Genomic DNA, 14,917 nt, shown 5'->3' on the forward strand with positions numbered 1-14,917 from the left:
ACTCTACTCTACTCTACTCTACTCTACTCTACTCTACTCTACTCTACTCTACTCTACTCTATTCTATTCTATTCTATTCTATTCTATTCTATTCTATTCTATTCTATTCTATTCTATTCTATTCTATTCTATTGTAATATCGAGGCTTAAATTTGCTTTTTAGTTCTCTCAGCTTGAGTTCTACAGAATGAGTTCTTTTTATCTTCCAATTCCAGCTCTCTGCACATTCCATTATAATACTTAGCTTTGTTTTCTTGTGCTGCCCTTTGAAATCTTCTGTTCAGCTCTTTTACTTCAATATATTGTCCCTTTGTTTTCGCCTTCTTGATATTCTAGCACAATTTTCAGAGTCTCTTCTGACATCCATTTCAGTTTGTTTTTTTCTTCTTCTCTGTCTTTGTATGACCTTTTGCTTTCTTCATGGGTGATATCCTCGATGTCATTCCACAACTCATCTGGTCTTCATCTGGTCAATGCTTCAAACCTATTCTTAAGATGATTTTGAAATTCAGATGGAATAGATTCAAGATCATATTTTGGTTCTCATGGGCTTCTTTAATTCTCTTTGGCCTCAATTTGAATTTACACAGGAGTACTTGTTCTGACTAATAGTTCGCCCCTGGTCTAATTTTGATTGCTGATAGTGAGCTTATCCAATGATTCCTTCCACAGATATAGTCAATCTGATTCCTATGCAGCCCTTCTAGTGAGGTCCATGTGGAAAGTCACTGTTTATGTCTTTTTTAAAAGGTATTTGCAATTACTGAAAATAAAAAAATTAATCATTCTCTTTCCAGCCTCATTTCTCTCACCAAGCCCATATTTTCCAGCTACTTATTCCTTCTTCATTGTTTCTAACTTTTGCATTCCAGTCACCAATTATCATTAATACATGATTGCATGTTTGATTCATTTTGGACTGCAAGAGTTAGTAAGATTTCCAATTTCTTCTTCTTTGGCTCTAGATGTAGAAGCATATATTTGAATAATAGTCATATTAACAAGTCTTCCTTGTATACGTATGGATAATAGCCAATCACTCACAACATTGTATTTCAGGATAGAACTTGAAATTGACTTTTTATTATGAATGCAACACCATTCTTCTGTTTCTTATTCCCAGCTTAATATACCATCTGATTCAAAGTGGCCAAAGCTAGTCCATCTTATCTCATGCTCAGTATGTCGATATTGATCTATAGACTTGATTTTTCAAAATACTTAGCTAGTCTTCCAACATTCAAGCTATGTGCATCCCATTTTCCAATTATTAAAGGAATTTTGCCATTAATTGTTCTCATTTTTACTGATTTCTATCGGGACTCTACCACTATTACTCTTTTGTTCATAGGGTTTTCAGAGGATTCTTATTTAAGAAGTGGATGGGCAATCCTGTTTCCTTAATCTGGGAGCTCTATGAAAACTTGTACCAAAAATAATTGACTGATATTGAAAAAATTCAGCAAGTATCATATGAACAGGAGCCAGTGGTAATCAAGGAGGAAGTGGATGTAGCATTGAAGGCACTGACAAAATATAAGGAATTAATGGAATACCGATTTACTTGTTTCAATTAATAGATGCAGCCCTGAATGCTCTCACCTGTCTATGCCAGAAAATTTGAAGGACAGATGTCTGGCCATTCCCAAGAAAGGTGGTTCAACAGAATGCGGAAACTATCGAATCAATATCATTTCTATCACATGCAAGCAAAATACTGCTAAAGATCATTTAAAAACTGCTATAACTTAGAAAGACACTCTAACAGGTGATACTACAAAGCAGTATCAAATGAAGTGGCAAATAAATGATATGTACTCACAGGGGATAAAGATTGCTGTTGGCTGCTGTTTATCTTTTCACTCAGTAATTTAATAAATATCTATTGATATGTCAATAAAAACTTTTTTAAACCGGCTATAACAGTTCATATAGATAGGGAATTGCTAGAAGTTCAAACAGGATTTAGAAGAGACCATAGCACCAGGGATATCATTACTGATATCAAATGGATCCTGGCTGAAAGTAAGGAACACCAGAAGAATGTCTATTTATGCTTTATTGACTATGCAAAGCACTTGACTGTATGAATCATAACAAGTTATGCCTAAAGTTGATAAGTATGGGAATCCCAGAGCACTTAATTGTGCTTCTGTGAAACCTATACCTAGACCAGGAGGCTGTTATGAAAACAGAGCAAGGGAACACCACATGGTTTAAAATTAAGAAGAGAGCATATGAAGGTTGTATTCTCCCTCCATACATATTCAATCTGCATGCTGAGCAAATTATTTAAGAATCTGGACTCTAGAAGAAGAATGTGGCATCAGGATTGGAGGGAGACTTATCAATAACCTACATTATGATACATCCTTGCTTGCTGAAAGAGAAGAAGAAACTTGAAGCACTTCTTGCAGAAGATAAAAGCCTTCAATATGGATTGCATCTCAACATTAAGAAAACAAAGATTCTTACCAGTGGACTGATAGGCAACATCAAAATAGATGGAGAAAAGATTGAAATTGTCAATAACTTCATTTACTTGGTTCCACAGTTAACACTCTTGGTACTCGCAGTCAGGAAATCAGAAGATGTATTGCATTAGGAAAGTCTGCAATTAGGGGCCTCTCCAAATTACTGAGGAGTAATGATGTATGTTTGAGGACTAAGGTACATCTGATTCAGACCATGGTCTTCCTGATCACTTGCTATGTATCTGAGAGTTGGACAATGAATAAGATGACAGAAGAAGAATTTATGTCTTTGAGCTGTGGTGTTAGAGGAGAGAACTGAACATCCCATGGACTGCCAAAAGAACAAACAAATAAATTATGGAGAAAGTGCAGCTGGAGTGTTCTTTGGAGGCAAAGATGATAAAACTTTACCTCACACGCTTTGGGCTTGTTGCTAAGAGGAGCTATTCCATGTAGAGGGGTCAGTGAAGGAGAGGAAGAACATCAACAAGGTGAAACACAGTGACTGCTGCAATGTGCTCTAATGTGTCAGCAAGTGTGAGGATGGCACAGGATAGGACAGGGTTCAGAGCTGTTGTTCATAAGGTTGCTATGGGTATTACTCAACTCGACAGCAGGCACTTAACAACAACAACAACTGTATGAACAAGAGTTAATGAAACTCTTTCTCTTCAACAAAGTGGCCAAGTGACGGATGCAGATATTTGTGAAGACGCTGATAGGCGTAAGGTTGAGCCCAGTGACACCATCAAGAATGTCAAAGTAGGGCATCATCCCTGACCAGCAGCACCCGATATTTGTGAGCAAACAACTAGAGGATAGCCATACACTCTCAGACTATAACATCCAGAAAGAGTCCGCCCTGCATCTAGTGCTGCATCTGTGTGGCAGCATTTTGGAGTCTTTGTTGTGCCAGCATGCCTAGAAGTATAACAAGTTGATTTGCCACAAGTGTTATGCTCGCCTGCATCCCCGTGCTGTCAATTGCTGCAAGAAGAAGTGTGGGTACACCAACAACCTGTGCCCCAAGAAGAAGGTCAAATAAGAGTCCCCTCTTCACTCACTCCCTTTTCTCTTGCAGGTGGCCTCCTTCTGAGCCCCATGACTTTGGGCCCTCAATAAAGTCTCTCTGTCATAGAACAGAAAAAAACCCCACAACCCCACACACAACTACAAACAACCTAATGATAAGAAAGAAGTTAAAACTGCACTGAAGATATTGGCAAAAAAATAATGCCCAAGGAATTGATGAAATATTAATTGACAGGTTTCGATTGACATGGATGTGCTCACCAGTCTATGCCAGGAAATTTGGAGGACAGTTGTCTGGTCTACTGATTGGAATAGATTAATATTTTTTTATCATTACCAAGAAAGGTGATACAAAAGAACATAGGAATTATTGAACAATATCATTAATTTTGCATGCAAACTGAAGATCATCCAAAACCAGCTAGAACAAGTTCTAATCCCCCAGCAGCTCTACAGAAGAAAGATGAGCAGTTTCCCATTGCAATTTACAACCCAGAAACCCGATCGGAGATCACTATAGGTTTGAATTCACTAAACAGTGGTGAGTTTTTTTGTTTTACGTTACAGAGACAAAGCTCAGAAGGGAGTAAAGGATAGGAAACACAGGGAAGACATGGGAAGAATGCCACTATATGGTAGGGATTGCAATCAATATCAGAAAACAAAATATGTATGGATTGTTGAATGTAAAACTTCACCCAAACCACGATAAAATGTTTTAAACTTTTTTTCCAAAAAAGAAAAAGAAACTAGAGATCCTTGGAAAAATAAGCTGAGTACAGGGCTGGGGCTGGGAAAGAATAAGATAACCCTGAACCTTTTGTAGTGCCAGAAAGCAAGGAAGTGCTAAAAAAAAAAAGAAAAAAAGATAGAAGTCTCTCGAATGTCCTCTTTCACCCAGGACCTGCCAACATGAGTGGTGCTTGCACCAAACCCGGGTCATCATTGAAAAGCATGCAAATGACTTCCACACCAACAGAAGTGCATGTGTGAGGAGATTGCCATTATTCTCAACAAGAAGCTATGAAACAAGAAAGCAGGCTATGTCACACATCTGATGAAGCAGATTCAGAGAGGGCCTGTGAAAGGCATCTCCATTAAGCTGCAGGAGGAGGAGAGAGAAAGGAGGGATAATTATGTACCAGAGGTTTAAGCCCTCAATCAGGAGATCATTGAAGTAGATCCTGATACTAAGGAAATTCTGGAGTTCTTGGACTTCGGCATTCTGTCCTACCTGCAGGTCACTCAGCCTACAGTTGGGATGAATTTCAAAACACCAGGTTGAGCCATTTGAGTCTGTCTGTTATGCTGTAATATTTTCAATAAACTTGGGAACAACAACAAAAAGCCTCTCAAAGAGACAGAGAAGTCAAACTTGAAAGTGTTTTTACTGAATAAATCTGAGACAAAGTGTCAAAGGAAAGGATGATGTTAATTTATTTTAATTAACTGGATAAGAAAAAAAACCAAAGGGGGGTTAGGAACTAGTCTCAAAGGAATGTCTATGCTAGAAAATCATCAATGGATGCTGAAGCTAGTGGTTTAGGACATTGAGCTATGGTGACCTAGTAGTAAGAAGCTGCACTGCAATCCCAAAGGCCTGCAGTTCGAATCCACCAGCTGCTCCATGGGAGAAAGATGGACAATCTCCTCCTGTGCCTCTGAAAATCCTTCTGGAGAGTCAGCTATAGGTAGATCCTTTCTTGATGGTACACAACAAGATGGCAAAGCAAAGGGAGCAAAATGTTGTTGTTGTTGTGTGCCATTGAGTTAATAGTGACCCTAGGTACAACAGTTCTGAACCCTGTCTCATCCTGAGCCAGTCTGTCTCCAACACACCTACCCCATTTACCACAGTTACTATGTCAATCCATCTCACCCAGGATCTTCCTCTCCTATGATGTCCCTTCACCCTTCTGCCCATGAAGTCCTTCTTCAAGGACTGGTCCCTCCTGGTCACATGCTCAAAGTATGTCAGATGGAGCAAAAATCCTTGCCTCCAACCCTATCCAGGACAGACCTATTTGTTCTCTTTGCAGTCTACGGTATGTTGAATAGCAGCCTGCTTTCATCCTATCCAGGCCAGACCTATTTGTTCTCTTGGCAGAGTATGTTGAATACTCTTGGCAGAGTATGTTGAATACTCTTTTCTAGCACCACAACTCAAAGGTATCAATTCTTCTTCAGTCATCCCTAGTCATTGTCTGGTTGTCTGATGCACAGCAAATAATGGCCTGGATCAGGCGCACCTTAGTCTCCAGACTCACCTTGTTCCTCTTCAGCACTTTGGAGAGGTCCCTCACAGCAGATTTCCCCAGTGGATTTTGTCTTTTGATTTCCTGACTGCTGGTGCCAAGTGTGTTGATTGTGGAGCCAAACAAGCTAAAGTTGTTACAACCTCAATCTCTTCTCCATCTATCATGGTGCTGCCAAGTGGTCCAGGGGTGAGAATCTTTGTCTTCTCAATGTTGCGCTTCAATTCACATTGCATATTACAGGCTTTGACCTTCTACAACAAACACTTCAGGTCCTCAGTTTTAGCAAGCAAGATTTGCATATCACAGGTTGATGATGAATCAGTTCTGCATATAGATTGAAAAGGTATCCTTGACACATCCCTTTCCTGATCCAGTGTTTCCCTGCTCTGTTCTCACTACTGTTTCCTGGTCCAAGTATAGGTTTTACATGAGCACAATTAAGTGTCCTGGGATTCCAGTCATTTTTGGATAATCTTGAGCAGGACTTTGCTTGCGTGTGGTATCAGTGATATTAGATAATTTCCACACTGTTGGGTCATCCTTTTTTTGCAATGGGAACAAATATGGATCTCTTCCAGTTGACCAGGTAGTTGTCCTTTAGATTTTTTGGCATAACCAGCATCTGTCTGTCAATTAGTATGCCATCAATTCCTGGGGCTCCCCCCCCCCCATTCCTTCGGAGCAGCTTGAACTTCATCACCATTGCCTCTTGATCATATGTTGTTTTATGAAATTTTTCTTGTTAGCCAATTATTTTTGGTACAGTGACTCTGTGTACTTCTTCCATCTTCTTTTTAATACTTCCTGGATCAATCAATATTCTACCCATAGCATCCTTGATTATTTGCAACTCAAGGCTTCACTTTGTTCTTCAGTTACTTCCACTTCAGAAATGTTGATCGAGTTCAGCCCTTTTCAATTTCTAATTCGAACTCTTTGCACATTTCATATACTTTGTTTTCCTGAGCTGCCCATTGAAATCTTCTGTTTAGCTCCTTATCTTCCCGATTTCTTCCCTTTGCTTTGGCTTCTTGGCACTCTAGTGCAATATTCAGTCTCTTCTGACATCCATCTTGGTCTTTTCTTTTTCCTCTGTCTTTGCAATGACTTTTAATCTGGGCAAATAATATATAGCATTTCCTTGTACCATTCTGGGAGCTTTTCTACAAAGAGAAATATAAATAAAATAGGAATTACTTTAGTAATGTCAGCAAATGCTGTAATTTTCCTTTTTGAAATAAAAGCGTACTGCTTGGATGGCAGTGTTTATTTACAGAGAGGGAAGAAAAACACAAGAGAAGGTTATACATTTCAACACTATTTGAAGTTCCTGATGTTTCATTTTAATTCGTTATAGCTTTTCCCGTTTATCATTCTTTCCTCTTGCATTTTAAATTTATTGATAAGTTTATTTTAAATTTTAGATCCTTTACCTAGCATGATTTTTTTTACAAATCATGTTAATAACTCAAAGTCAAGTCATTGCCGTGGAACCGAAGGTTTCTGAGGCTGTAAAACTCACTGGAAGAGACTCATCCTTCTTTCTCCCGGAAAGCAACTCCCTAGGGACCATGCCACCAGACTCCTCCTGTTAATTCATTGTTCAAATTATAGAAAGCAAAAAAACTAAAGTTTTTCGCAAAAGAGAGTAAGACCCTTAACAATGATATCGTGATTGTTAACAATAGGCTAGAGCTTGGCGGAGATTGTGAGGATGGAGCTGGATAGGGCCTTTATCCGTTTTAGTCGCTCGCTGCACCTAACAATAAAACAAGGACTTAAGAAAAGGGGAGTTCCCTTTGGGGTTACCAGGAGGGGGGCAAAAGGAGACCTTTGCAAAGCTTCCGCTTTCATTTCTAAGGTTATTCAGTCAACCAATCTCATTAAAGGAGTACCTCAGAAAGGTGTTTGTTTTGTTTCCTGTTGGCGAGACGAGTCCACACTGCAGACAGTATAACCTTAATATGCACCGCAATGGGTTGTCCACGAGAACTCAAAAGCCAGATCAGATATCCTTGATTCTGGCAATATATTAAGTTAAAAGTGGCCTGATCAGTTAATTTTGTTTCTAGGTCCAAAATTCTAAACTTTTGGATCAGCTCCCCCTCTATTTCTAGGCAATGGTTTGGTCCGAACCGAAGCCTGCCAGAAAGCCTGAGCTGCGTCTGCGTAGAACTCTTTTTTGGGGGGTGGGGGGAGGAACATGGCGCAAGCTCTGTCTGAGGAGGAGTTTCAGCGGATGCAGGTGCTGCTCATTGGGGATAGACTACCGGATTAGACGATTGAGGGTGGAATAGAGAGAGGTCGGGCCACTGACTTTGTGCCAGATGGGATGGGAATAGACTCTGGGTCTATGGGGTTTGGAGAAGGGGAACAGGTTCTGAGTAGTAAGACTATTGAATTTCAAGATTCTGTAAGTCTGTGAAGGGTTGAATTTAGTTAGCCTTGTGGGCGAGGGACAGCCGTTGAGTAATAGTTGACTCAGACCTGGAGACCTCTGAGTCCATGCGGGGCAATATACTATGGTTAAGCTATACATTGGCCTTTGAAAAGAGATCCTGAGAAGACGAAACCATTTTGTTTGGAGAGGAAGGAAACAGGCGTTGAACCGTTTGCGTCATGATGGGGGAATACCATTAACCAGTGGGAGGAAATTTTTTATGGGAGATACCACTATGCAAGGGGAATGGGGAGAGACCGCAGACGCTTTACTTGTTCCTAGGAGGTGGAGATCTGTGAGAATGGAGATCGTGGATCCTAAGAGGGGGCTGTACCATTGCATGATTAGGGGTGATCTCATTACACCTATAGTGAAGAAGACTCAGAATGGGCAATATCATTTGTTCTTGTTTTGAGCATGAAAGTGATACTATTGAGTTTCTTGTGTGAGAGATTACTGAATTCTTTGGATGGTACTTGGACTTGATCCCCTGACCACTCGACTCTTTGTGTGTGCAGGGGTGGGGTAGGGAGGATGAAGGAGATGTTCTGAGATGAGTGAAGACTGATAGCAATGCACAATAAGTGGGCTCTTGTTAAGGGAGTTCCTCATTGGGTATGACCATTCAAAGAGGTGAGAGAGCCATAAAATTGGGCTCTAAATAAGAAACCCAGAGTAGGACTCTGTAGAGGGAGGGAGGAACTCATGGTGAGGAAGATAATTCCATTGGTCCTTGAATGAGAGAAACCAGTTGTCCCTTTGTGAAGGCCTCTGAGGGTGGAAGGGTAGTAAATGGGAAAGAGAATTTTAGCCTGTGCTGGAAGAAGTCAGGTGGGTAAGGAGAATCCAACTGGTCCATCCAAACCCTGTGAAGGAGGGAGCCTGAATTGAGTTTTATCCCGTTGGATAATGACTGAGGGGATTTTGAAGGGTGTGTGAGACCCTTGAGTGGGGAAGTTTCATCCCATTAGGCCATGAGTAGGGAGAAAACCACCAGATTCTGTCAAGGATGAACTTTTAACAATTCAAGCGTGATCTAATTGGATCAAAACTGGGAGAACTGGATCACTGGCCTTTGGAAAGTACAGTAGTAAGAATAATTCTCTTTAATCCAAACTCTTTGACCTTGATCCAGCCTCCAGTAGTGCTATGAAAGGGAGAGGAAGGTGCAGGTCAAGTAAGGCACTGTGGGTCTGATAAGGGACCTCAGAGGCCTATGGGGTAGTAGAGAGAAACATTGTGCTTCACTATCCTTTAATTCTTGAACTATCCTTTAATTCTTTAATTCTGAGCATGTTTTTTGATAGTTGAGTTGAAGGGTGGGTAGCTCCCTGACTCAGTAAACGTTGAGCAGAGGAATACCAGGTTGTCTTCCTTTAGGAAGAAGATAAAAAGGTAAGCCTAAAACCTTAGGTCTTCAGGTCTGGTCTGGAGGATAATAAAAAACTCACTCCCGACAGAAATACAGAACTAAGCTTGTTGTGAGAGAAGGTCAGCCAAGAAGAGGAAGAATTTTGTGATAAAGATATGTAGACAAAACCTTGACTCAGTCAACATGGAACGTTAGAAAATACTTTGTATTGTCCTAAGTATAGAGTAAATTAGAAGGGAGGAAATGGAGGTGTGATAAAGGGGGTAATAAATGGAGTTTGTGAAAGAGGAATAAGGTCTGAGGGACGGGGAACTCATTTAGGATACAATAAGATGCACAGGTCTTAAGGAATGGCTAGAGAGGCATATGAGGGTCCAGCGAATTCAGACTTTTGTTTCCTCATGGTGGAGGTAGGAGCACATTCCTAACCCAAATATTTTCCCTTCCCTACTTTTCCTAAAGGCTCAGCTCCTAGAACTCCGGACGAATAATTATCAGCTTTCAGATGAGCTACGAAAGAATGGTGTTGGTGAGCCAAATGGGTCTCATTAAATGAGGGTAGCTTTGGAGGAGATGAGGGCCAAGGCTTTATTCTTTGGAGACCTGACGGGAACCTTTCAGCTCTTTGCCACTAATTGAGGCTGGTGCTCCTTCTCTTTCCCACATCAGAGCTTACCAGTCTTCGACAGAAGGTCGCCTACCTGGATAAGGAGTTCACCAAAGCTCAAAAGGTGCCTCCCTACACCTTACCCACTCACCCATTATTTCTCCTACTCATCTGATTAATTTATCTCTTCATTAAGCTCCAGCAGTGAACCAGGCCTGTTGTTACATGTTGTTTTCATGCAGTCAGTTTTAAAATTCTCATAGAAATTTAATTTGCTAATTTTACCTAATTGTGCTTAATTTCTTGATTAATTTTAATTTCTCTTGATTAATGCCTAGTTTCAATTACTTAATAATTCTCATTCAGTAGCTTCTAGTTTAAACTAGTCAGATTTATCAGTAGATTTTCCTTGAGTCTGTCCGTCATTGTCTACTCTCCTGCCTTAGGCTCTAACCACTCACTTCTGTCCTGGTACTGTTTGTAAAAAGAAGGTTTAAACCTATTTCTCAGCTTTTCTGAAAATGAGATAGACTATAACCTATCATGTTGCCTTGGGATAGGCAGAGTCCTCCCTTGTATTTTTTGTTCACAGCTTTGTCCTCATGCGCGTAGTTGTATATTGTTGAGTTGAAACAGACTCAGAGATGACCCTCCAGTGAGTTTTCAGAGGCAGTAAATCTCCTGCAGAGCTGCTAGTGGATTTGAATCATCTGCCTTTGGGTTGGCAGTGCAACTCTTTACCACTCAGCCATAGTCCAATGTTACACAGTATATGTTCAATAAATATTCATTAAATGAATGAATACAGAAAATTTCACACTCAAGAAAACTAGGTTTCTCTTTGAGAGAGCACCTGATTCCTCAAATCTAGCAGTGTTCTTGGCTGAAAACAAAGAAGCAGCAGTTTCCAAGTTGCTTGGGAAGGATGCACATAGATATATTTAACTAGAAAGCAATGAAGCCACCATTTGTGAGCCCACAATTCTAGCCCATAAGGGATTAAATATTAAGCCCTAGGAACAACCTGAAGAGCTCAGAGTTAAAAGTTAATTTCTGTGTGCAGGAGCACCAAAGCAGAATTTCCCCTTAGTAATTTATTCACTTGTGTATTAATTTATCTCCTTATTCCCATGGACTTCAAATGGTCACACAAGTTTTGTGATGTGAAGACCCATTCCCCAACCTATTGTTTCCACTTAAGACTTATCACAGTCATCTTTATACCTTAATGAGGGGGTCCAATTATGTTTACTTTATCTGTCTTTTTCCATCATTACCCTTTAGGCACTGAACAAGAGTAAGAAAGCCCAGGTAAGAATAACCATGGTGGGTGAATGTGTCTGGGAGACTATATCTTAATGAAGATATTTTTGCATGTTGAGATCTCCTAGCACTAGATTTATATTCTCTGTATGTGCACATATATTTGTAACTGTCTGTCTCACTGCCTCATTGCCATTATCTCTAATGATTCTTACTATCTTGCTGCTACAATCTCTCACTTTGTACCAGTCTGTCTCTTTTCTTCTTTGTCATTTTTCTTTTTCTTTCAGTATCATTATCTCTCCTTCATTGTTCTATCTCTTCCTGACTAGTATTTATTTCCTGAACCCCCCCTCTTTTCTTTGTTCTGTCTTTTCCTGTTTATTCCTATATGTCTTTCTACCTTTTCTTTTTCTCCCTCATCCTTCTCTCCTTCCCTTTATATCTCCTTTCCCCACTTACCTCTCTCTACAAGCTCTCTCTGGTCTCCCATTCCTGTCTTTACCCCCTTGTCCATCTCTCCCTTTTTTTTTTTAATTTTATACTAGTTTATTTACAGAATTCAAATACACTGTTTTCAAGAACAAATTCTTTCAATTTCCCTCACCCCCCCACCCATCAAATTGTACAACCCCATGATTAATCCCCCTCTCCCCCTACACATCCTTATTGCTCTGCTTCCAACCTCTCCCACCCCTCTTGGATCCTTATTCTCCAATAAGGGTTTTATACAATATCTTTGTGGGACTGAGTTAGTTCACTCAGCATAATGCTCTCCAGTCCCTCCCAAGTTAGGTAATAATTTACAAAATCAGTGCTCCTGCGTGCTGCATAGTATTCCATTGTGTGAATGTATCATACTCTCTCAATCCATCAGTTTGTGGTTGGACATTTGAGCTGTTTTCATATTCTTGCAATGGTGAATAATGTTAATAAATTGGTGTACAAATCTCCGTTTGTGCCTCAGTTCCCATTTTCTCAGGGTATATTTCAAGTAGTGGAATAGCTGGGTCATATAGAATTTCTATGTTCAGCTTTTCGAGAAAGCGCCAAACTGTCTTCCAGAATGGTTGTAGCATTTTACAATTCCATCTCTCCCTTTTCTTATTTCTGCCCCCATCTCTCTTCTGCTCCCTGCTGATCTTTCTTTCTCTCCCTCCTCATTTGCTATCTTTCACTCTTTCTGAACTCCATCCATGGCATTCTCCTTTTATCCTTTCTAATGTTTCTTTCTTTTTCTGTATCTCTTAATTTCTCTCATCTTATTCTCTGTAAACTTTGTTCTCCTCTTGCCCCATGTATTTTGTTCTCTGTCATTGTCTTTGCTACACTTTCCCAAACCTGTTGGAGACCTGGCTCATGTCTGCCCCTACAGGAAGTCGAGGGGCTGCTGAGTGAAAATGAAATGCTGCAGGCAAAGCTGCACAGTCAAGAAGAGGACTTCCGTTTGCAGAACAGCACACTTATGGCCGAGTTCAGCAAGGTGCTGGGACTGGGGTAGGGGCAATCTGGGTTCAGTCAGTGGACAACAGAAGATGGATTAGACAGCGGCTGATCCTATAGCACTGTATGTGGTGCTGAAATAATTGCTGGGATTCTGCTAGGGAGCATTGATTTGCTAGATGAAGCCCACTCACTATTTTGGGATTAGAAGTTTGCATGAGGTTAGCTAGTTCTTGGCTAAGCAATTAGTTTCCTTTGAGTTTTAAGTTTCCTTTTGTATGATTTGCAGCTGATGTTATGGAATCTTAAGAAGGGTCTTAGGTAAAGTTCTCATACTTAATGTGTGAGAGAGAGAGAGGTGTTTGAATTACTCTTTTTTCCCCCCCTCCCTTATCTAATAGGATCTTAAGATTCTATTCATTCCCCCTGGGAAGTTGGAGACATTGTCTCTTGTTCTATTTTTTTTTGTTTGTTTTTGTTTGGTTTTGTTTTGTTTTGTTCTGTTTTCTATCTTCCTGCCCATCATTAATTATTTTCTAAGGTTTTTGTGAAGAAAGACAAATAAGCCCTGTATCAACAACAACAAAAAAATGGTGTTTCTTTTTTTTTTCTTCCTTGTTGTATACTGTCGAATCAAATCCAACTGACATAGGAGAAAATAGTCCCTCTTTCTCCAGCAAAGCATCTGGTGGGTTTGAACTGCATAAAAAAAAAATGGTATTTCTAAGATTCCACCTGAGAATATAATATATAAGATTTTAAGCAAACAGAAAAAAAGCCATGAAAAATAAAGAAATAAGCAGGTCCACTATCAGATAAGCAGTAGTAGTTAAGAATGAAGACTCTGGAGCCACAAGGCCTAGATTAAAGTTTTCCTAGTTATAACACCATGGACAAGTTACTTGTTTCTCAGTTTCCAAATATCTAACATTGAAATCATGATATTAACAATACTTGCCTCACAAGACATTGTGAAGATTAAATTGTTAATGTATGTGAAGTACTTAGAGCAGAACCCTGTATACAGTTGTTGTTGTTATATGCCGTCGAGTTGCCTGCGACTCACAGTACAACACTTAATGCTTTAGGCAGAATATTAAATGATCCAGCCCTAAACCTTTTTCTATCCCTTGCCAGTCTCATTGTCTCCAACACGCATATCCCCATTATCCCAGTGACTAAATCAATCAATCTCATCGAGTTTCTTCCTCTCCTGCACTGTCCCTCCACCCTACCAAGCATGCCATCCCTTTCCAAGGACTGATCCTGCCTTGTAACATGTCCTAAGTATGTCAGACGGAGCTTCAGAATCCTTGCCTCCAAGGAGCAGCCTGGCTTCACCCTCTCCAGGACAAACTTGTTTGTTCTCCTAGCAGTCCATGGTCTGTTCAATACTTTCTCCAGCACCAAAGCTCAAAGGCATGTACTCTCCTTCTATCATCCCTAGTCATTGTCCAGCTCTCTGATGCATAGCAAGCAATTGCAAAGACCATGGCCTGTATCAGGCACACCATAGTCTCCAGACTGATATCGTTACTCTTCAGTACTTTGGAGAAGTCTCTGACAGCAGACTTTCCCAATGCAATTTGTCTTTTAATTTCCTGGCTGCTGGTTCCAAGAGTGTTGATTGTAGAGTCAAGCAAACGGAAGCTGTCAACAATCTCAGTCACTTCATCATCTATCATGATTCTGCCTATTGGCCTAGTGGTGAGAATCTTTGTTTTCTTGATGTTGAGCTTCAATCCATATTGAAGGCTGCAGTCCTTGATCTTCTATATCAAGTGCTTCAGGTCCTCCTCAGTTTCAGCAAGCAGAGTGTGTCATCTGCATAACACAGATTATTGATGAGTCTACCTCTCAGCCTGATGCCACACTTCCCCTCATAGAGCCCAGCCTCCAGGATAATCTCTTCCACATATAGATTGAAAAGATAGGGAGATAGGACATATCCCTGGCATATACCCTTCCCAATTTTGAACCATGAAGTGTTTCCTTGCTCTGTTCTGATGACTGCCTCCTGGTCCAAGT

At 40.3% G+C, this 14,917-nt stretch overlaps 1 protein-coding gene across 1 annotated transcript in view; it reads left to right on the top strand.

Moving 5' to 3' along the window:
- The first annotated feature begins 7,967 nt into the window (after positions 1 to 7,967).
- Positions 7,968 to 14,917, top strand: part of GRIPAP1 (GRIP1 associated protein 1) — a 37,901-nt gene continuing 30,951 nt past the window's right edge. Inside the window, 5 exon segments of the mRNA XM_006903319.1 lie at positions 7,968 to 8,009; positions 10,039 to 10,105; positions 10,246 to 10,307; positions 11,468 to 11,494; positions 12,822 to 12,929. Of these exon segments, the coding sequence (XP_006903381.1) occupies positions 7,968 to 8,009; positions 10,039 to 10,105; positions 10,246 to 10,307; positions 11,468 to 11,494; positions 12,822 to 12,929 (306 nt within the window).

The sequence above is a fragment of the Elephantulus edwardii genome, unplaced genomic scaffold (genome assembly GCF_000299155.1).
Source record: "Elephantulus edwardii isolate Elephantulus edwardi_28Jun2011 unplaced genomic scaffold, EleEdw1.0 scaffold00567, whole genome shotgun sequence".
In the NCBI taxonomy this organism is placed as follows: Eukaryota; Metazoa; Chordata; class Mammalia; order Macroscelidea; family Macroscelididae; genus Elephantulus; species Elephantulus edwardii.